The sequence below is a fragment of the Sorex araneus genome, chromosome 2 (genome assembly GCF_027595985.1).
Source record: "Sorex araneus isolate mSorAra2 chromosome 2, mSorAra2.pri, whole genome shotgun sequence".
Lineage (NCBI taxonomy): Eukaryota > Metazoa > Chordata > Mammalia > Eulipotyphla > Soricidae > Sorex > Sorex araneus.
In genome coordinates, this window is record NC_073303.1 from 78,863,348 (window position 1) to 78,885,641 (window position 22,294).

Genomic DNA, 22,294 nt, shown 5'->3' on the forward strand with positions numbered 1-22,294 from the left:
TTGCCTTACAGACGGCTGACCCAGGTTTGATCCCTAGCATCCTAAATGTTTCTCTGAACCTGCCAGGAGTGATGGTCCAAAAACTAAACAATTAAACAAAATTATAGTATACTTTATTCACATAAATACAGCTAAAATTAAAAAGAACACCAGCACAGCAATAGAAACTAATTAAAATTGATAAAGATGTCAAATAACTAGCTGGAACCTAATGTATTCCTAAATTTGTAAAATGACATAACCACTACAAAAATCAGTTAGGCGTCAGTGTTCTTTTGGTTGTTATTGTTTGGTTTTCAAGACACACCCTGCACTACTCAAGCCTTACTTTTGGCTCTGTTCTCAAGGATTGCTCCTGGTAGGGTTACTGAGACTATATGCGGAGTAGGGGATCAAACCCAGGTTGGCCTCGTACATGGCAACCACCCTATCCGCCATTTTCTCTCTACCCTTGGTGGTAGTTTTTTGGGTTTTATTTTGTTTTTAATTTTTTTAATTGAATCACTAGTGAGATACTGTGGAAGGGATGGATGTTGGAACATTATAGAACTGAAACTCAATCATGAGCAACCAACCTTGCACCTGATAGTAGTTTTAAAAGGATTAAACATAGAAAAAGCATGTAGCTAAATATGCCACTCAGGAAAAACAACTCAAATATCCATCAACAAATTGAAGAAATAATAATGAGATGCTGCTCTTCCTCTACCTTCTGGGCCAAGTATCCTCTTAGGGGCATTTTGCTAAATCAAGCATCTTGGAACAGTAACAACAAGAACAATAACAACAATAAATACTTCTTTGGAATTTTTAAATTATGATAATTCCTAATGCATGTGCTACCCCATTATGGCTATATAATGGGAGGAAGCTGACTAAGAGGTAACATTAAATATCCAATGAAAATTTGAACGCAATGGAAACCCAGTGAAACCTGAACCCACCTACCAGTTGACAACATTGACTTTCTACAGGCATTCTGCTATTGCCATCCTTGGAGAAATTAGAGAAAGTTTACAGAATGTAAGGATGCAAGATGTGGGATGCTTATTCTTTGCTTTTTCTTAGGCTTTACCCAAAGAGACTCTTCTACAAATGACATTTTCTTAATTTCAAAAGTATCTTCAACCTTTCTTAGTTGGAAACAATTACTATATACTGAAATAGATTTCTAAATTCTATACCTGAGTCTAAGTCTTCCATTCACTATGAATTCATGGGAAGAAATTATAAGTTCTTTCTACATCCTCCTATCATGAATAATCCTCTCCATTGCCCTTCTGGAAGATGTGATAGATCCATCGGGACGTCGGAGGGCAGTCATCCTGGTCTTGTAGTTGGCAAAGGATAGCCGAGTATTGCGAATACTTTTCCCGGCTTCTGCTGCACTGGCCAACACTGCTGCTCTTCTCTCTTTGAGGTCTTCCTTTATCGCATCTCTGCACAGCTTTGTGAGCTCGGACATTAGCTGTGATTGCTTGGGGCTCGTGCCAAACCACGCTGACAAATGAGCTCAAGAGTTTCCGAAGACAGGCGTCTGTTTGTGGCTTTCTCACTCTCGGCATTCTTCGCACAGACATGGAGGTGCTGAACCAGTCAATCGTATTCCTTCCTCGTTGATGTTGTCAAGGATAGCATCTTCCCACGTTGCTGCAATAGTGCCAAAGATCTCCCAGTTGGTGGTCATTCTGGGAGTTGTCTTCTTAGACTTAAATCTTATAGACTTTTCTCCACGCTCTGTGAAGTAGAATTTTGCATGAAGGAGACGGTGGCCCAATCCCGTTTGGAATTTTGGGACAACAGCGACATCGGTCAAGCAAAACCTTCGATTGAATATGATTTGGTCAATTTCATTGTGGAACTGTCCACCAGGAGACTCCCATGTCCAGCGTTTGGATTCGGCCTTCTGGAACTGTGAGTTACCATGGATGGTCTTGGTCGACATGATAAATTCAGACAGTCTCTCACCCTGATTGTTCCATTCCAGGCCAAGTTCGTGTTGACAAGGACACCAACGACACTGATGCCTCTGTTGTCACATGTTCCGAGGAAAAATTATTCTCCAGTGTCGAAAATGGCGTAATGTGATTGATGTCTCCTCGTTTCGGTCAGACCAATGATGTCGTACCTGATCTTCTGCACTTGCACCATCAGGTCCTCGATGGATACTTCTGATGCCAGCGTACATGCATTGAAAGTGCAGACAATCATTTTTGTCTTTCTTTGTTTTCGCAGTCTAGTTTGTCCCTGAGATTTTTTCAGCCTCTCCTTGCCCATCGTTCTAAAGCTGCCGTATTGGGGGCTCTTTCAGTGTCAGGTGAATGAGGCCAATTGTTGTTACTTTGTTGGCATATCAAATACGCCACAGGTAGCTTGTTAGGCTGTGCCATGTGGGCAGGATACTCTCGGTAGCTTGCCGGGCTCTCCGAGAGGGACGAAGCCTTTTAGGGCGGCCTCCAATCACTCTTAGAGGTGGTATTGATTTCCCAAGGTAACTGATAATTGTCCAAATTGTGATTCCAACCCTCCTGTCTCTTATGAGTTCTTTCACATAGTAAAAACTTTTGAGAGATTCCTACACACCCTGTGCCAGTCTGCATTAAAATCCATGGCACCTTACAGGGGGACAGGTGAGCCCAGCACTCACCTCAACAGAGCCCCAACAACTAAAGACCTCCAAATCCCTTGCCTCTGGCATCATATAAACTCATTGATCCATGATCCGGAGACTCACAGATAAACCTCAGAAGAGAGCCATAAGCTGCAGAGATGCCTCCAGACTGCAAAGTCACCATCCAGTTAAAAATTTAATTCTAGCTCTATCACCCTGATTCAAATTTTAGAATTCCTGGAGTGACATCTCACACTTCTATGTCACTGATGTACCAAGAGTAGTACACCACATTTGATGGGGTATAAAGTAGAAAGCAACTGATCTCAACTAAAAAATATATATATACACACATATGCATATATATAAATATATTAGCACACAGGCCCAACCTGTAACAGCATGTTAGTAATCACTTATACAAGGCCTAATGGCTCCAAGGTGAGATACAACAATTTTCACACACTTTCCTCTAAGGGCCCCTTGGAGGGGGTGGGCTTCGGTTTCCCTCCCCGCCCCAAACAGAGATCCCGCAACTGAAGATCTCCAGAGACTAGCCACAGCCATGCTCAAGGCCCCTCTCCACACATTCAGAAGAGCCTCACACATGAAGGAACCTGCAGAGGAACCCAGGTGTGTGGGACTCAGGGCTGAGACCTCCAAGCCGGATCGGATCGGGACTGGGCCTCTTCTGCCCAGATTCCCCATTTTCCAGTAGCTAGGCGGTCACACCCAGGGACTGCCCTCTGCCCTGTAATCCAACCAATGGCCAACATCCAGAGACTATAAAACCAAGCTCCCGGAAGCGACATCTTATAGCCTAGTTCTCCCTCTGGGAGAACCTGGCAAGCTACCAAGAGTTTCTTGCCCACATGGGAGAGACTTGCAAACTCCACATGGCATGTTCATATGTCAAAACCAGTAACAATGATGGGTCTCATTCCCCTGACCCTGAAAGAGCCTCCAATGCGGCACCATTGGAAAGGACGAATAAAGGTAGGCTTCTAAAATCTCAGGACTACGACAAATGGAGATATTACTGAGACCACTCAAGAAATTCGAAAATCGACGGGATGATGATGATGATGATGATGATGATGATGATGATGATGATGATGATGATTCATCTAAGGAAAACTTTTTGGACCATTTTTAGTGGATTACTAATAGCAAACAATACAAAATAAATTATTTAAGATCTGCCTTTGGGGTAGGCTTGGGTGGTGGTGGGAAAATTCAAAATAATGGTGGTGACAAGGTGTAATGGTGATGGGATTGGTTTTGAAATATTGAATATAATAAAGTATTGTGAACAACTTAAAAAATAAAATAAAAATAAATCAAGATAAATAAATAAAGCGTCTTAAAGCATGTGTGTGTGTGTGTATGTCTGTGTGTGTGTGTGCGCACACACATGTGTGCGCACCAAGTCCTTCTTCTATTAATCACAAAATAATAACTACAAGAAGTGGTGATAGGAAAGATCTTGCATCAATTCATCAACAAAATTAAAATTATGGAGTTAATATATTCAGAACTTGAAGTGAAGTGGTTCGTAACTTTTACTGTTGTTTGCTAGTGTCGTGACTTTCTTCGTGAAGATTTTGAACGAACAATGAAAGTCATATAACCACGTATCTCAAATAGTGTGAACTTTCCCCCACAGCAGCAGCTCCCGGAACATTTTAATCAATCACATCTGGTAAATCTGGCCTAACTCAACCATTTTATCATGCTTTATAGCTTATTATAACACTGTCAACATCTGGTCTCTGGGGTAGCTCTTATTTGTTTATATGTGTATTCTCAGCTGAATATTAATTCCTAGTAGTCATAGGAATTAATTTTATTTCTAGAGCTCATCGCAGTACTTGGCACAGTGATTTTTTTCTCTTAAATGAATTTTAATTCAAATTAAATATTTTTGTCACTTAAAATGTGACAGTGGGTCATGCACTCACTCACGACTGACATGGAATATTTAATCCTCCAGTCACAGGCAGCTAATTTTATAAGAACTAACTTCAGACTAGTGATAGCAGTCCTTTATTATCCATCTGTACTGTGTTTTTTACTTGGCCTTCTATCCAATGGGGACTTATTAAAACTTCACAAAAATAGTTGGGATTAAAAAAGTAAAATTTACATAGGAAAGTGAAAGAAAACACAGTGTATGATTAATTGTACAGGTTTCCTGAAATCAGCTAGCAAATTCTAATACAGATAACTTAAAACCAGTTCACAGTAAAAATACTTTAAATTCATACTCATCTTTAGCTGCCATCACCAATGATGGTTGCTTCTGCTTTATCAAGTCAACACACAATTAAACTTGAAGTTTTAATGTTATGGTATTTAAGGGTAATGAACAACTCAGTGCAATGACATAGGGGGGAAAAAGAGAAAACAGTTAAAAAACAGCAGGCTATTTAGAAGCACATTTCTCTTAGAATTCTTATGCTATCATTTCTAAGTCGGTATCACAGTGTGTTCTCTATAATCCAATTTCTTTTAAAATGGCTTTCAGCTCATTTTTGTGCACTATTGATGTTAAGCATGAATGAATACAAACACTTGCTCCATCAAAAACAAACAGCATCTTACCACCCAGAATGCCCTGGCAGGAGTCCACAAAAACAAGAATTAACTTCTAAGAATGGCAGTGCATAGACAGAATTAATGGGTGGTCTTTACAGAAAAATCACTTATAAACTTCACTGAAATAGTAATTTGGTTCCTTGGTATCCGCGTTTCTCTGCTTGTTATTGGTCACCAAACTGTTATCTTAAAACTACAATACAGGCATTTAATGGAGAAATTTAATTTGAAACTCATAATTTGGAAAAGCCTCTGATATTTAAAGATCCCAAAGTTTTGGTAATTAGTGATAATTTGTATTATTGATCTATCAACACTTTACTTTTTAGTTGGTGTGATTTAGAAGACTCTTAAGCATAAATAAAATGTTTTATGTCTATAATATTCAAGATTTTTTATTTTACTGGTAGAATCTTCTAAAAGTAAAACACAGAATCTCAGTTATCATATTAAAAATGGACTTTCAAATGACTAAAGTCACTGGCTACAAGAAAACAGCTATGTCACTCATAGAAAGTTATTTACTTAACACTTTTTATGATGGCTTATTTCCTGAGTGAATAATTTTGATGTGCTTTGGGTTAGATTATTCGTATCTAGGAGGTGTCAGAGAGTCATTAGTCATGTTCTTTTCCAGTTGCCAAATGTTGTCATCTCTTTGTTGAAAGCATGCAAATTGCATCAATGCTTACATCAGACTAAGACCAGAAAGAGCCTTGGAAATAACACTGCCCTAGGATTATTTTTGATATCAAAGTTCCTTTTTTTCCATTGTACTTCCCTAACCATGCAAAAAAAATTAAGCAACATTTAATTTTTTTATAAAAACTAATTAATATATCTGACATTATAAACCTTTTCGACACTATTACACAAAAATTTTATGTGTGCTAAGTTCCTCTTTTCTGATGAGTTAAAAAGTAGATGTGCCTACATAGGCTTCTAATCTTATATTCTTCAGTCATTTTAAGAAGATTATATCAGTCTTGTTATAGACTTTGTTATTTAATTAGTTTCTGAATGAGAAAGGCTTTGTGCCTTCAGCTAAATGTCTGCAGCTGGATAAAAGCAATGATGTTCTAGACCTAAAATATACAAACTCACTACTTTTTTCTCCTCCTGTCCTCTCCAGAGAATTGATATGTATGGCTGGTACTGGAATTTAAACATGTCTCTTTACCAGGTAAGTGCTTTAAGTCACTAAGCAAACATCTATGCCAAATAAACTGGCTTCTGGAAGACCTCATAAGTTTATCAGTGAAAAAGAGAGGCAAATGACATTTAAAGAGTAGACTACAGTTCCTACATGAATTTGATCACCAGTAGTCAAAAACTCTGAACATTAGTCTGTCACTCACTCTCCATTGAAGCTACTGGGCAATCATTGAAAAGGTGGGCTCCATATCATCCACTATATGTATTTTGAAGGATTCACAGAAATTCTAACTTTTATGTACAATTGTTTATGAATAAACTAGTACTTTAAAATATATATTTGTATGTGGATGTGTATGCTAAATGCCTGAATTCTGCCTCAAGCCCTCAATTAGTGACTACTGTTTTAGGTCATTTATGCAGTCCCAGATTTACAAAGATAATTCTCAGGCAGAAGATAGTAGAATATATAAGGCAATTGTTTTGCACTCAACTGACTGGGGTCAATCCCCCATACTGCACATGGTCCCCAGCACCACCAGGAACCCATAGTGATCTCTGAGTCAGGAGGAAACCATGATCACCTCTAAGTGTGATAACTCCAAAATCAAAAAAAAAAGAGTTAAAGAGAAAAATCTTCATTTTAAAGACCTTATTTGAAATTATGAGAGGAAATTCAGCAGTGAAACTTAATGTTTGAAAATTAGTTATAAAAACAATAACAACATTTCAATAGATCAGAAAGGTAGTCCATGTCTTGAAAGATGATTTTCTATGAGGCTCTCACCATTCTACGTATTCTGTAAGCAGTTACACTGGCGGCATTTGTTTCAGACAATGAGCCTTTTTGTAGAGTAAATAGTTTTGGAAGACAAAAATTGAGACTCCAGAATAATGACCTTGATCAGGGAGAGACTGTACAGACCGGATTCTTAACCTCACATTATATCCCAAAGTTAACCTCCAGATGGATTAGAAAAAGGTGGGAGATAGCATAGGGCTTGGTGGCACATATATTACATGCTCACAGACCCTGTTGGATCCCTAGTAATAGTCCCACACCAGCACTGAGTGTGATGTAGGGATGGGCCTCGTGGTCCGCAACATGGTACAGTGGCTCTGGGTCTGAGCAGCTTTGCAGCATTGTAATGTCCTGTCCAGCTCGTTAGTTGGCTGAGTATCACAGGAAATGGCCCCCTGAGCACTGCTTGGAACTGAAATGATAAGAATACACTGAGTAGGGGTCGAGTGATCTACAGCAGCAGGTAGGGTGCTTGCCTTGCATGTGACTGACCTGAATTCAATCTCTGGCACCCAATATGGTCAGCTAAACACCACCAGGAGATATCCCTGAATGTAGAACAAAGAGTAAGCCCTAAGATGACTGGGTATGCCCCCCCAAAAAAAAATCACTAAATAATACATAGTCAAAACACTTCATGATAGCGTTTCAGTGTCATTTTGGAGACTATTCGAAAGGCAAAAGAATCTAACCAAAAACTAACAAATGGTGAGACTGAAAGATAGTGCACTGGGTGGATTGTTTGTTTTGTTTGCAGCTGGCCTGGGTTCAATCTCCTGACTGGTCCCCCCTGAGCACTGTCAAAAGTGGTTACTGAGCACAGAGCCAGAAGGAAGCCTTGGGTACTGACCACAAGGCCCAAGGAAGAAAGGAAAGAAATTTTAGCTACTGATTTTACATAAACTATAAAACACGACACAAAGAAACATCATTAAAAAAAAATCTGTCCTACTAAAAATGAAAAAAAAATATCCGTATACAATGCATCTTACAAATATTCAAGATATATAAATAATTCTCAAAATTCAATGAAATACAACAAGAACAAAAGCAGCTTCATCCAAAAAAATGCAGGACAGAAGTGAGAGAAAACAGAGAGTACACAAAAACTGCTCATATCATTAATTATCAAGAAAATATACATCAATTACCCCCACTGCCATCCATACTTCAGCAGTGAGATATCACCTCACACCAGTGAGAATGGGCTGTATCCCAGCCCACGACCTGGAGAGGGTATGGAATCCTAATAATTGTTGGTGGAAATGTAAATTGGCCTGGCTTCTATGTAAACAAAATATTTAAAATAAAACTACTCTTTGGCCTCGCAATTCCAATCCTTAGTATCTATGCAGGGAAAATGAAGGAGAAAAATGCTAATTTGGAAAGATATATATTCACACTCTGCTCAGTACAGCACTATTAAACTCTTTACAATAACCAAGACCTGGAAACAACCCAGGGCCCAGCAACAGATGAGTGGATAAAAATTTGGTCTACATGCACAACGGAATACTACTCAGCAACAAGAAAAGATAAGAATCTTTCAATTTGCAACAGCACAGATGGAATTGAAAGGGGGTCAAGTGAAGCAAAAATAAATCAGAAGGAGAAAGACAAATAATGAATAATCTTATTCATGTGTGGGATATGAACAAAACAAAGTAAGGTCAAAGCAAAGCCAAAGGAAACAAGCCCTTGCCTCGGGAAAGGGACAGGTTGAAGGGGCAGAGTGATTTCAATGGATTGTGACCAGGGATGCTGGTGTCCAATAAAACGATGCCTGAGGGAACTAGAGAAGTAAAAATGGAGCCCAGAAGTAGATAGCCATCTGGGTTTTATAGTGATTGATTCCCCAAACCTAACTTAGTAGATGTCAGCAAGAATATATAAATGTGCCTTGATTTATTGTAGAGGTTCTCTCCTGTCCCAGGAACTTTTCCAGAGAAACAACTGCTTGTCATTAGTTGCCTTAAAAGAATGGTTAGAGATGGTTCACAAGTCCCCAGAATGACGAGCAAGTAACTTCACACTAAGCTTTCTAGAGGAGTTTTATGCCATTTTCCAGACATAAACTGTATCTCTTACAACTTAACGCAGATACAGAAACAAAAGTCAATACATGTACAATCAAGGGAAATGAGAGTCAAACCCAATCAGCAAGCCGTGTTTTTGCAAAACTCCTCCAGAAATTCCTATAAATGCTACCCTGGGAGGCAGTCCCTTAAAACACAAGTTTCCATGTCCGCATCACTTATCACAAATATATATATATTTTTTCTTTATTTAACTAAGCTAAGTCTCTATTTGCCTGGTACTCACTAATAAGCAAAACACAAAATCTGGGTAACATTGGAACTCTGGTGATTATGCATCGTGTGGTAATGTATATTTTTTAAGAGGTTTGACACAGTATCCGTAAGCTATATACAGTCTTGTGTTACTTCTATCAAAATAAACAAAAACTGTCTTTTGCCACCTGGTAACTTGTTATTTAAACATTATTTAACTAACTAATGCCTCAGTTTTCTTATCAATAAAGTGAAGAAAATAATGTCAATTGATTTTTAGAAAACTTTGAGAATTAATGAGTTTAGTACTTAGAATTAATGTGCTAAGAAATATGTGGTACATATTGAAAATACAATAAAGATAATCTATTATTTAATTTTATGTCACTGATATATTTAACTAAAGTCTCAACTTGAAGGCAGTTGGTTTGTAATTTTTAATCTATTATTGAGATGCTGAATGGAAAGTAATTTAGGGGTCTTTATGTGTTAGGTAATTTTCCAATTAAGATCCTCAATAGTTAAGTAAAACAATGTTTTTTACTGTTTCCCCTTTGAAGAATGCTTCCTAATTGAAGAATGTTTCTCATCCCAATTTTCTACATAAGACATGAAGGGCCAAACAAAGCCCCTCTCCAATGAACTGTAAACATATAATATATATTAAAGGTTTATTATTTCTTTCATAGATACCAGAATGACTGAATATCATCATATGAACATAGAACTTTTCTTTACAACACTAACCAAAAGGTCAATCATCTAGATATTGTTTGTCTAAAGCAATGTTTCCATTGGTGTTTTCACTATGTGGTGGCATTTCTCTGAATGGCCTCAGACAAAATAATCCAACTTTATAAAGGGTTTTATTACTATTTTTCTAAAACCATGATAATTAAACTTAAAATCCCTAAGTACAAAAATAAAAGAAGCAAAACAAAACAAAAATCTGATTTGATTTTCCTAGTTTCCCCATCTTTTTTCCAAGCTACTAATCCCCTCTCAAATGGTACAATAGAACTGCTAGACACACACCAAAAAAGAAGATAAAACTGCTCAGTCAGTGCATTGTTCTTGCTAATCTGCACCATTTACATAAGGGTTAGAAGGCTTTTTTTAACATTTAAACAAGCTTAAAAGCCTCTTTGCAAATGAGATTTAGTTTGTACAAAAGACAGTATTCTACTCTTTAGTGAGTTTCTGCTAGACTAGCACTGGAGCTGATTTGGCAGTAATTTAAACTACTTCTTTGGCCTCATACAGTATATGCAAAGATTGCTTCCAGCTGCCAAAATTGAAAAGCATCAAACCAATTAAATTTTTTTCCAGGAGGTGAGCAGGATCAGGGCAGGTTAAGAAGCCAATAATATCAGATCTTAAATTATACCTGGGCAAACTCATCCTTTATACAGGTGCAGTGAAAGTAGATTTGAATTTTTAGAACTCCTGAGTCTTCCCTTGAATGGGAACAGAAATGCAAACAGCAAATGAAATTCAGAGACAGAATTAAAACTCTCTCAAACTGTGAAGACAATCTAAATTCTTTGATTAATTGAGGCGTTGAGTGTGAATGGACATAAGAATAAATTGCAGGACTGACTCCTGTGCTAATATAAGCACAAACAATAACTAGAAGGAAAAGATATTCTTAACACAGAGTTTGCATCAAAATCTCGGATGTTGAAAATCAAGACTAAGTCCATACAAACTTTACCAATGATTTTTTTTTACCTGGCACACCTTGAACAGATGTTCAGTGTGACCTTGGCCTGAGGTTCGGCAGGGTAAGTAGCACGACCTTGGTTAAATTTGCTCCCAGAAGATACCAGAGTAGTTACTCCCTCCATTCTTAAATCATCAAGATCTTCTGTAACAACATAAACAATTGGAGAGAGAAAAAACATTAACTCCAATAGATTTAAGAAGAAAAGATCATGTTTTCAGGTATCTGCCAAGAGTTTTAACGTGTGTGTGTGTGTGTGTGTGTGTGTGTGTGTGTGTGTGTGTGTGTAGCATATTGGATTCTTCTTTGCAAAAATCTTACCTCAAACATCAATTATCACTCAATGAATGTCTAGATCTAATTAGAAGTGAATTATGAGAAGATTCACAGGAACAAAATGGTGAGATTTTTGATCTCTTTGAACAATAAGCAGATCACAGACTACATGGAACTAGACTCTACCACTTCTGCTCTCATATGGGGGAGGCTGAACCACAAACCTCAGCACAGGCAGAACTTGATCAATGTCTACTAGCTTCTAATTTTTGCCTTTGTTTTCAACTGAGAAACAACCAGTCAGAAAAGGATAAATGTGCACCTAAATTATTTATAATTTTTAGTTTCTAAGTAGCCTGTTTTCAGCTTTGCCATCAATAACTTCATAGAAAAATATATTTAACGCTTTTTCACTTTTTCATTCTCAGCTTTCCTTCTCATTTTACCCATGGGAACAATAATATGTAATGTATATGTACAGGAGCAATAGCACAGAGGTTAGGGAGTTTTCCTTGCACATAGCAGACCCAGGTTGGATTCCTCTGTCCCCCTCGAAGAACCTGGCACGCTACCAAGAGTATCCCTCCAGCAAGGCAGAGCCTGGCAAGCTATCCGTGGCATATTCGATATGCCAAAAACATGAACAACGAGTCTCACAATGGAGATGTTACTGGTGACCACTCAAGCAAATGGATGAACAATGGGACAACAGTGCTACAGTGCTACAGTATATGTACTGACATTTTAATAACACTTAATAATGGGGAGGAATGGAAGAAATCGCTATAGCTAAAGTGACAATGCTATAGATAAGACTTCCACGTAGGGACTGGAGATAGCACAGCTGGTAGGGTGTTTGCCTTGCACGATGCAATTCCCAGCACCAGAGGTAGTTCCTGACTGCAGAGCCAGGAGTAACCCCTGAGCATCACTGGATGTGACCCCCAAACAAACAAACAAACAAACAAACCTCCACTTAGCCTACCAGGACTTTGGTTAAACAGAAGCTTTTGAGAGGCCAGGGAAGATTAAAAAAAAAAAGCCTTACTATTTATTCCAAGAGAACAAACTCAAATTTAAACTATCAAATGCCCCTGAAAATTCACCTTTAAAGTCAATAAAAATACAAGAACTAAATTAATTTAGTTGATTCAGGATGAATTAGGCCAAACTATTGGATTTCATGCATATAGACCTGTGACACTTTCTCCAGATTTTGGTGATGGCACAGGTCCGAGAAAGTAACTAACACTAGCTGCTGAAGTCTTTAAGGAAATTGAACTGGACCTATGTGCTATGGCTTTCCCACTGGTCTCCCAAACTTTGTGTTATTGATTTCTATGCTTTTCTCTTTTACTGCCAATTGAATTGTGTACTTGTACTCTGATAATGTGGATTCCCTTCAATAAATTAGAGTGTAAATTTCTTTTATTGGCTGAGTCATCAATAAAAACTCTGCTAGAGTATAATTTAGCATACTGAAATACTGAGATCTGAACTTAAAAAATATATATGCATATATATATGAATAGTCATACCCTAGGTATTTATTGAAGTTCCTATATTTCTTCTCTGGGTCACTTTCATTCCTTTCTTTTTACCTTGATACTTTTCTTTTTCAGAATATTCTTCAATGTAATACTTACAATATCTAGCGCAGTGCTTAAAAAAAAAAAGAGATACTCTATTGTTGGTGGTAACTTGATACAAACCCAGTACTTTTCAGGAGAAATTAATTTTTCTCGATTTTTGGGTCATACCCAGTGATGCTCAGAGGTTAATCCTGGCTTATGCACTCAGGAATTACTCCTGGCAGTGCTTGGAGGACCATATGGGATGCTGGGAATCGAACCCGGATTGGTCACGTGCAAGGCAAATACCCTACCCAATGTGCTGTCACTCCAGCCCCCTTTTGAGGAGAAATTTGGTGATTAGAAAAATATTTGAAGCAATTGGGAATACCTTTTTTTTTTTAACCACAAAACCTCATGTAAAAGAACAATGGTTGGGAAAGATTTTGTAATAATTACCTAAGGGTAACTTTAAAAAATAACATACTTGCTCAATTTTTATTCTTTGAAATCAAATAATCAAATGAGTGTTAGTGTCCAGCTAGAAAGGTTGAATCAAGAGTAGATCAAAGAGGCAGAGTAAACACTATGTGAGGTCCTGAGCTTGATTCATGAAGACATGGCCTCCTAGCACTATTGCTGTAGCCCAGTAGCCCTAAATATCATCAGGACCGCCTTGCAGGGCCCCAGTAGCACCACACCGTGTGTGACGCAAACCCAGGTCTGCAATCAGTGTTGGTAAGGCCCCTATTAAAAAATTACATAAAGTAGATTATTCTAGTGTAATATAATCACCTAATCACAGAACAAAACCACAATAAACGCATTTGATGTTATAAAAAATGGGAGGGCAGTTTAAAAAAATAAACCCTGCTATTTGTTGGTATTGTAAGTTGGTACTATTCTATTTTATTATATTCAATAGTCTCAATTTTCTCACTGAATCTTAAATGTATGTAATGGTATTATTAGGAAATTAAAGTAGGTGACAAGTGATGAAAAGAATATTTGTCACATGAAGTTTTAGTGCTGAGGACTTTTTTGAGGGGACAGAAGAACAGGGAAAATCAGAGAAAAATTAAAGTGCATCTTTGTGAATGTTACATAGCCATGTGATGATAACCTAAGGTGTACAGAGACATAGTAGAGTTTATTCTCTTATGATGAAGGTAGGTAAAGTTATAAATTGATAAAAAACTTTATCTTCTATAGAAATAAGCAATTGTTTAAATCATTAATAAAGCCATCATCTATAAAATAGTCTTTTGCTATTGCTGTTGGTTCTGAGGTCCAGACCAGACTGGTGTGTGTGGGGGTGTCAGCATCAATTCCAGAGATCCTTGTTGGGACTGAAGTCAGGTCCTTACACAGGAAGCTCTGTTGCTCTATGTCTTGAGCATACCTCTGGTCCTACATTATTCTTTTACTGTTTTATTTTGTTTGGGGATCATACCTGGCGGTGCTCAGGGATCACTGCTGGTGGTGTTCAGAGACTATATATTATGCCAAAAGTTGAACTTGAGTAGGCCTTGTCAAGACAGTCTGTACTTTTTTATTATTTTTTAATTTTCTTTTATTAGGTATTCGGCTTCCAAGCAGAGTTCAGAAGTCAGGAGTCACTCCCACTAATATTTAACCTTGCTGTGCAGACCCAAAGTTTCACTGCTAGAGCTATAAAGACTAGGGGCCTCTGGAACAAAACCTTCAGTAAACTAGGGGGTCATTGGGTATCAGAAATGAAATTCCTATTAGTTATCTCCCAGCCCAAATATTCTTAATAAAAAATGAAGATGTTTAACTAATACGTTAAGAAACAATTTAATAAATGCATGACCTATAACTGTAAACTCAATTCTCATTTTGTTCATGGGTAAAGTATTTATAAAAGTACCTGCTTTTTTAAGAATATATAATTATATAGCAAAATCTCAAGAATATATTTAATAGAATGAACACAACCAAAACATCCCAGAACTATATTATCAATTAATTATTCATTGGTCACATAATTCTATGAAGCACTCACATGACTGGTCCAAATTGAGATCTAGTATAAAGTTAATTCTTATTAAAATTATAACATTTTAGACATACTGAATTAAATAAAAATGTTATTAAAGATAATTTTCTTATTAATTTTTTTAATATATGTATTAGTTTTTTATTATTATTGACATCCTTCACTTTCTTGGTAACCTCAGTTCTATCATCAGATTCTGATGACTTGTTTTCAATTAACATTTCCTATTTCCCTTGTGTGTTTCTTTTTATATCACCTATGAGCAAAATCATCCAGCATTTGTTTTTCACTTTGACTTATTTTATATAACATGACATCCTCTATTTGTATCCATGCTGTAGCAAATATAATATCTACTTACATAGGCAAACATAAGCACAACATAATTAAAAACAAACATATATTTACATTTACAGACACACATTTGATTTTAATTATTCATTTCTTTAAGTCTTAATTTTCTGTTATTAAGACAGTTTTTAAAATTTTTGTTTGTTTTTGTTGTTTTTATCTTTTGGGGCTGGGGCCACACCCAGTTGTGCTTAGGCTTACTTCTGATTCTGTGCTCAGAAATGACTCAGGCACTCAGGAATTACTCCTGGTGATTCTCACAGGACCATTGATACAGAGATCAAACCCAGCCAACTGCATGCAAATCAAGTTTCTTAACCCTTGAACTATCTCTTCAGATCCTAAGATAATCTTTTTATTTACTACCATGATCTTACTATCTTAGAAGTATAGCAGTAATTCATACTTGTTGCCTATAAGTCTTGGTTTTCTTTTTCTCAAACTATAGCACGGAGATCTTATCAGACTTTACTTAAAGCAATAGACATCATTCTCAATGACAGCATTTTATATTATTTAATAAACTTAAGTTATTATTTGACAACTTGATCTTTATGTCAAATAAGCTTTTGGAAAACTTTTGAAAGAATATATTTGATGAACTTGCCTATAGGAATTTAGGAAAGTAATAACTGGAAATAGGAAGAGACAAATTTATATCAGTAATAGCTTCAAAGACTCTGGTGTAAGAGAACAGTCAGAAGAGAAAAATAATAATCTGGGAAAACGCATTTGAAAAAAAAGTTGCTGAATTTTAATAGTATGCCGGCTTCCCTTTTTAAGGGCATGAGAGACTGTGTTATAGAATATTTACTTTCCTTGACAGGAGACAATAAATAAACAAAGGAAGTGATTAAAAGGTAATCTGTGAGGAAGTTTCAACAGCTTTTATTCACAATAGAATGTGAAATACTAACAGATCTTCCACTTCCGGTATTACCAAGTATTTTTTTTTCAGGGAATACAGGAAGATGTACTACTTTCAATGTGGCATATAACATAGAGTTATCTTCAAGATATCCACATATATACCATTTGAAATACTAAGTCAATTACAGAGTGAGGGAAAAAGTGTAGAACAAAGCAATGGACTATATGCTGTAAAAAAGCTAATGAAATTATGAGCTCCATAGTTCAAATCAAACAATGACACTTTTCATGTCTAGCTTTGAAATGTGTGTATTATCTGAGAGTTTATTACATTTTAAAAGAATTATTATTTTTTCACAATAGAAAACCCAAAGTAGTAATTTTTTTTAAAGATAGTCTATATAAAATTATGGCACATATTTTGAATCATAGGGACACTTTGAAAAAACAAACTAATGTATGACCAAAGACATGTGAGCACTTTATCTTTATACCATGGAAAAGAACCAAAGATTAATCAAGCAAAACATTGTTTTGATTTAATTTAAGGAAATAACAGCTGCTTAGATGAAATAATCCCCGGACTTTCATTTCATTCGAGTGTAATCCATTAAATAATTTACAGCTGCTCCAACTAGACAATGTGGGATATGAGTGAATTTTCACATCTGTTTCTAGGAACTTTGTAACAAAAATTAAAAGCTTTCCAAACATAAGTCCCTTAACAGTGATCCTGTGATGGGTTACATAAGAATTATATGGCAGTTTTCTCCTGCACTGTGATTGGTTTGCTGATTTACGTCGATAGAACCGATTTAGTCAAGTATTTTAAGCAGATGTTATATATTCTGAGTGAATTATTAAACATAAAACAAATGTTAAGAAAACACATATGAAATTAGACATGTTTAAGTAAAATATTTATGAAGATATTTTTGTTATATGAGACAGCTATGTTTCCTTAAAAGAAGAAAAGAGAGAAAGGAACGCAAAATATAATTCACTTTGCTAGGACAAATTCTTATAGAAATGGAGAAGGATATTAAAGCCACACTTCTGGTTCTCACTTTCTACAATCACATATCAAGTGTGAGTTGAGCATTCAATTTCAGTACATCAGAGTAGAACAATCAGTGAGAGCAAAAGGGAAGATATCAGAAACAATAAGCTGTAGTTCTTTTTTAGGGCAAGACTAATTTAAAAATCTTAAATTAGAATTGCACTTGAAAAAATTTTGTGGAATTTTTATTCGATCCTGGGTTCCTTTTTAATGACATGAGAAAATGCTACAGAATATTTACTTTTCTGGTAGACCACAGACAATACATAAGCAAAGAAAGTGATCAGACAAGTAGTTTGTGGGAAATGTTTATGTAAATTTAAATCTATAGGTATTGTATATCTTCTATCTGGCACAACAAACTTCCTGAAATACTCATTTTAGAGACCAGCTTCTCTTTAATTACTTTGACCATCAACAGTCAAGCACATGATTACCTTAAACATTTGTAAAAATTTATGGACTGGAATTTGTCCACTTAGATCACAAATGAATCACAAGACTTGTGCTAACTTAGCCTATCATTATATAAATTGTAAAGGTTTTTCTGCTAGGCCGAAAAGTTAAGACATCTGGGAGTGGTTTCTCCTTTCAATCTACAAGAAAATACTAGAGCTTCTAGCAAATTTAAATCCAAACACTACCCAAAGTCTGGCATCAAAGTAAATCTTTATTTTCCTTAACTTTCACCCACCACAAACTCAAGAGATTGTAGTTTGTATGTCAGACAAAAAAAAGGCATTTTCCTGAAACTTTGTCATTCCCTGAGAGTCTGACAGAAGTTAAAGATCATTTTCTTTCATAAAATACACCCTGAAATTCCAGGCAATATGGACTCATATCAGGTAGTCAAATAAATATATTGACCTGTATAATGGCAAGTCCGTTTACAGTCTTACAGCCTAACTGAAGGGAGGGCACATTGTGCCCAATATAGAAATCTAGAGGCATGGTCAAAAGGAGGAGTAACCAGATGTGAGAGGCAGTAGAAAGAGGTCATAGATCAGCAGAGAATTTAGGAGTTCTTTAGAAATACATCTGGAAAGCAGAAAGTAAGAAAAAGCAGGCAAAATGTTCAAAGCACATACAAGAATAAGCAAGGATTGAATCTATATAGTTACGAAGAAAGGCTAGTTAACTTAGATGACTGGGATAAGGTTAATTATAAAATTTTGTAGAAATAAGTAAAAGTTCTTTTTTTTTCAAATATAAAAGCTCTGTAAATTTTTGCAAAATCGTATCATGTTTTTTGTTTGTTTTTGTTTAGCAGCCTACAGATAGTAGTACTCAAGGCTTACTCCTGGCTCTGTGCTCAGAGATCAGTCCTAAAAGTGCTCAGGTGTTGCCTGCATGCAGGGCCCTTGTCTGCTCCCCTTCCCAAGCCTATCATTTCAACCACTCTTTAGTGCAGCATTTATTCCATTTCAATCTCACTGGGGTTTGTGTCTGAATAGATAAAGCACTCATATAATTATTATTCTCAATACTGATAAAACACTTCTTATGCCAATAGTTAAGAAATGATTGCTAGCCCTAGCAGATACCATTATGTTTTAGTAAGCATTATTTCAGTCACATACATAACACAAAGTTCTTAAACTGATTATTTTAATTCCTCAATTAAATCTACTTAAAATGCTTATGGTTCTTATGTATTATGTATTAATTGACTGCTGAAAAACTTTGACCATAAAATATTTATACTAATACCATAGCTGAGCTTTGATACAGCCTATAATTATTAGCTGGGTGCATTTTGATGAATGTTTCTTTGGTAATCACCTAACTTGCTAACTCAAGATATGCCTTCAGAGTCAGTATGATAAATTGTTAGACTAATTGCTATAGTACCAGTGGTAGCACAGCATGGTAGCACTGTCGTCCCATTGTTCATTGATTTGCTCAAGTGGGCACTGGTAACGTCTCCATTGTGAGACTTGTTGTTACCGTTTTTGACATATTGAATATTCTACAGGTAGCTTGCCAGGCTCTGCCATGAGGGCAGGATACTCTCGGTAGCTTGTTGGGCTCTCCAAGAGGGATAGAGTAATCGAACCCGGGTCAGCTGTGTGCAAGGCAAACGCCCTACCCACTGTGCTATCGCTCCAGTCCAGTATCAATGGTAACAGTCAAAATTCCTAAATCACTGCTTTAAACCAGTCTTCAGTAAAGTAGACTTGTCCTGCAGTTAAATTACTTTATATACAACGGGTTGGAGCAATAACAAAGTGGTAGGGCGTTTGCCTTTCACATGGCCGACCATTGCTCGATTTCTCCACCCCTCTCGTAGAGCCCGGCAAGCTACCGAGAGTATCGCGTCCGAAAGGCAGAGCCTGGCAAGCTACCCGTAGCGTATTGGATTGCCAAAAACAGTAACAAATAAGTCTCACAATCGAGAGACGTTACTGGTGCCCAATCGAACAAATCAACGAGCAATGGGATGACAGTGACAGTGACAACATACAAATACAGAAAATTAAATTGATGTGATATTAGTGATCAAACCCAGAAAGAAAAACACTGTTTACTTTTTTTCTTGGATTTCAAATTCAGTAATTCCTGGATTATTAACAACTTCTCCCTCCACCCTTCTTGCCCTTCGTTTATCTTGTAACCTCTCTTTATTTTTGCTCCTCTAAAACTTGGATAATATTTTCCCTTCACTTTACATTGTAAATTGTTGCATCATCTGACTTCCACTTTATTTCCTTTATATTTCACTATTCTCCTTTGAACTCTGTGTTATTGACAAGAAGGTTTTCAATGAATCATATAATACCCTAAATGAAATAAATTTTAATCAACTGCACATAAAAAGATTTTTTTTAAAAGAAAGAAAGTGCAAGAAAGCAAATCTTGTTCAAGCAAATTTTGCACTTCACATTTCTTTAGATTCTAAATCCAAAGTGGTAATCAAAATAATGTCATTAAGTTTTATAAATACCATTGCACTCTTCTTCCATGTCCCCTCGATGGCCTTATTGTCTTATGCTATCTTTTTGGGGTAAATTTTTTGAAAATTAAATTTTTGGGGGGAAATACAAAAGAAAATCACACTAACAGCATCTTAAAATTACCACTGCTGCATTTGGGCTGTGGTTGCTTACTCACTCCCTTGCGGTGTGCCACAGAAGAGAGGCAACACAGGACATACCTTCCCCATCACTGAGATTTGAGCCACATGCCTCAAGATGTTGCCGTCCTGTCTGACACATTGTAAATTTACTTTCCATTCTCTGCTGCTTTCTTGGAATTCACATGCTGTTCTCATCTTTTACACTTCATGTCACCAAACACTGCCACTTTGAATGAAATTTTACAAGACTTTGTTCCATGTCTTATTTTCTTAGATAATTGCCTCCATAGAACAATTTTTAACACCTTGTTATGTGGCATGCCATCACCTAAAAACTTTATATTATTTCCTAATGTACATATATGTATATATCTTAATTTCCTATAAGTGGTTTTTGTAAGAGAATAAATCTTTCAATGTGTAAACTGATGAATATAATAATATTTCCCAAAAAGCAATTCTAGCCTCTTTCTTTGCTTTAACCAAGATAAGAGTGTTCATGTACTCGGGTGTCTACAGTTCCTGTGTCAGCTAGCAAGGCGTCTGCATTGCCCTAGATATGATCCTATTGTTCCTCTCTCTTCGTTCAAGATTAAACATCATTTTCTTAAACATCACCTCATTTTTTTCAAACCTCATCTTCTGAGGAGAAATTTCTGTGACAATTCTAGTAGACTCCTTTGCCATGCTTTTCCTTTTTATGTTTTACTTACATCTACATTACTGCTATAACCTGCAAAGACTTATGTATTTATTTGTCCATTATTTGATTCTCCATTAATAAGTACCCAGAAGTGAAGAGAGTTTCTCACATATCCCATACTATACTCGGAACATAATAGTTGCTCAATCAGTTGATGATGAATAAACAATTTAATTAGTTACCCTAAGACCATGATAAAATTGTCATATCCAATTTATAAAACATATCCAAGATAAAGTAACTCAGAAAGTCTGAAGGGAGGGGTTGGAACGATAGCACAGTGGGTAGGGCATTTGCCTTGCATGCGGCTGACCCAGGTTCGATTCCCAGCACCCCATATGCTGGGGCCCCATATGGTCCCTTGAGCACTGCCAGGGGTAATTCCTGAGTGCAGAGCCAGGAGTAACCCTTGTGCATCACCAAGTGTGACCCAAAAAGCAAAAAGCAAAAAAAAAAAAAAAAAAGGCTAAAGGGATTCCCTAAGGCATATATATTAATTGAAAACAGCAACAATTAAACTAGATAGGCCTTACGTTATAGCTGAGAGTCATATAATCATACAGATATCTACATGATTTTATTTAGGGTGAGAAAGCCAGTACAGGAGGTAAGACAGTGGCTTTTCTCATGGATGACTCGTTTCCATCCCTAGCACTGCATATCCAAATATCACCAGCAGTGACCTCTGCAAACTGACCCAGGAGACAACCCTGAGTTGTTCCAGGTGTTGCCAACCCTTCCTCCCAAATGATTTCATACAAATATAAACCACTGTACATACAAATAGTAAACACCATATTATTTCCTAGTTTAGTGCTTTATAAATTATTACTGTAGCACTGTTGTCCCCTTGTTCATTGATTTGCTCGAGCGGGCACCAGTAATTGGTGAGACTCTATTGTGAGACCTGTTACTGTTTTTTGACATACTGAATACACCATGGGTCGCTTGCCAGGCTCTGCTGTGTGGGCAAGATACTCTTGGTAGTTTGCCGGGCTCTCTGAGAGGGACGGAGGAATTGAACCCGGGTAGGTTGCATGCAAGGCAAATGCCCTACCCATTGTGCTATTGCTCCAGTCCTAATTATTACTATGTATAAATTATTACTATGTATCAAGTATTATTTGTCTTCTACATTTCAATATAATTGTATCTGGTTAACTATGTGTGTGGACAGTGCTCAGGAG

The 22,294-nt window shown here is 36.7% G+C and overlaps 1 protein-coding gene across 1 annotated transcript in view; it reads right to left on the reverse strand.

The window, feature by feature from the left end:
- C2H8orf34 (chromosome 2 C8orf34 homolog) overlaps positions 1 to 22,294 on the reverse strand; it is a 317,534-nt gene that overhangs the window by 122,503 nt on the left and 172,737 nt on the right. Inside the window, exon 8 of the mRNA XM_055127065.1 lies at positions 11,189 to 11,324. Coding sequence (XP_054983040.1) covers positions 11,189 to 11,324 — 136 coding nt within the window. The remainder of the gene's footprint in view (positions 1 to 11,188; positions 11,325 to 22,294) is intronic.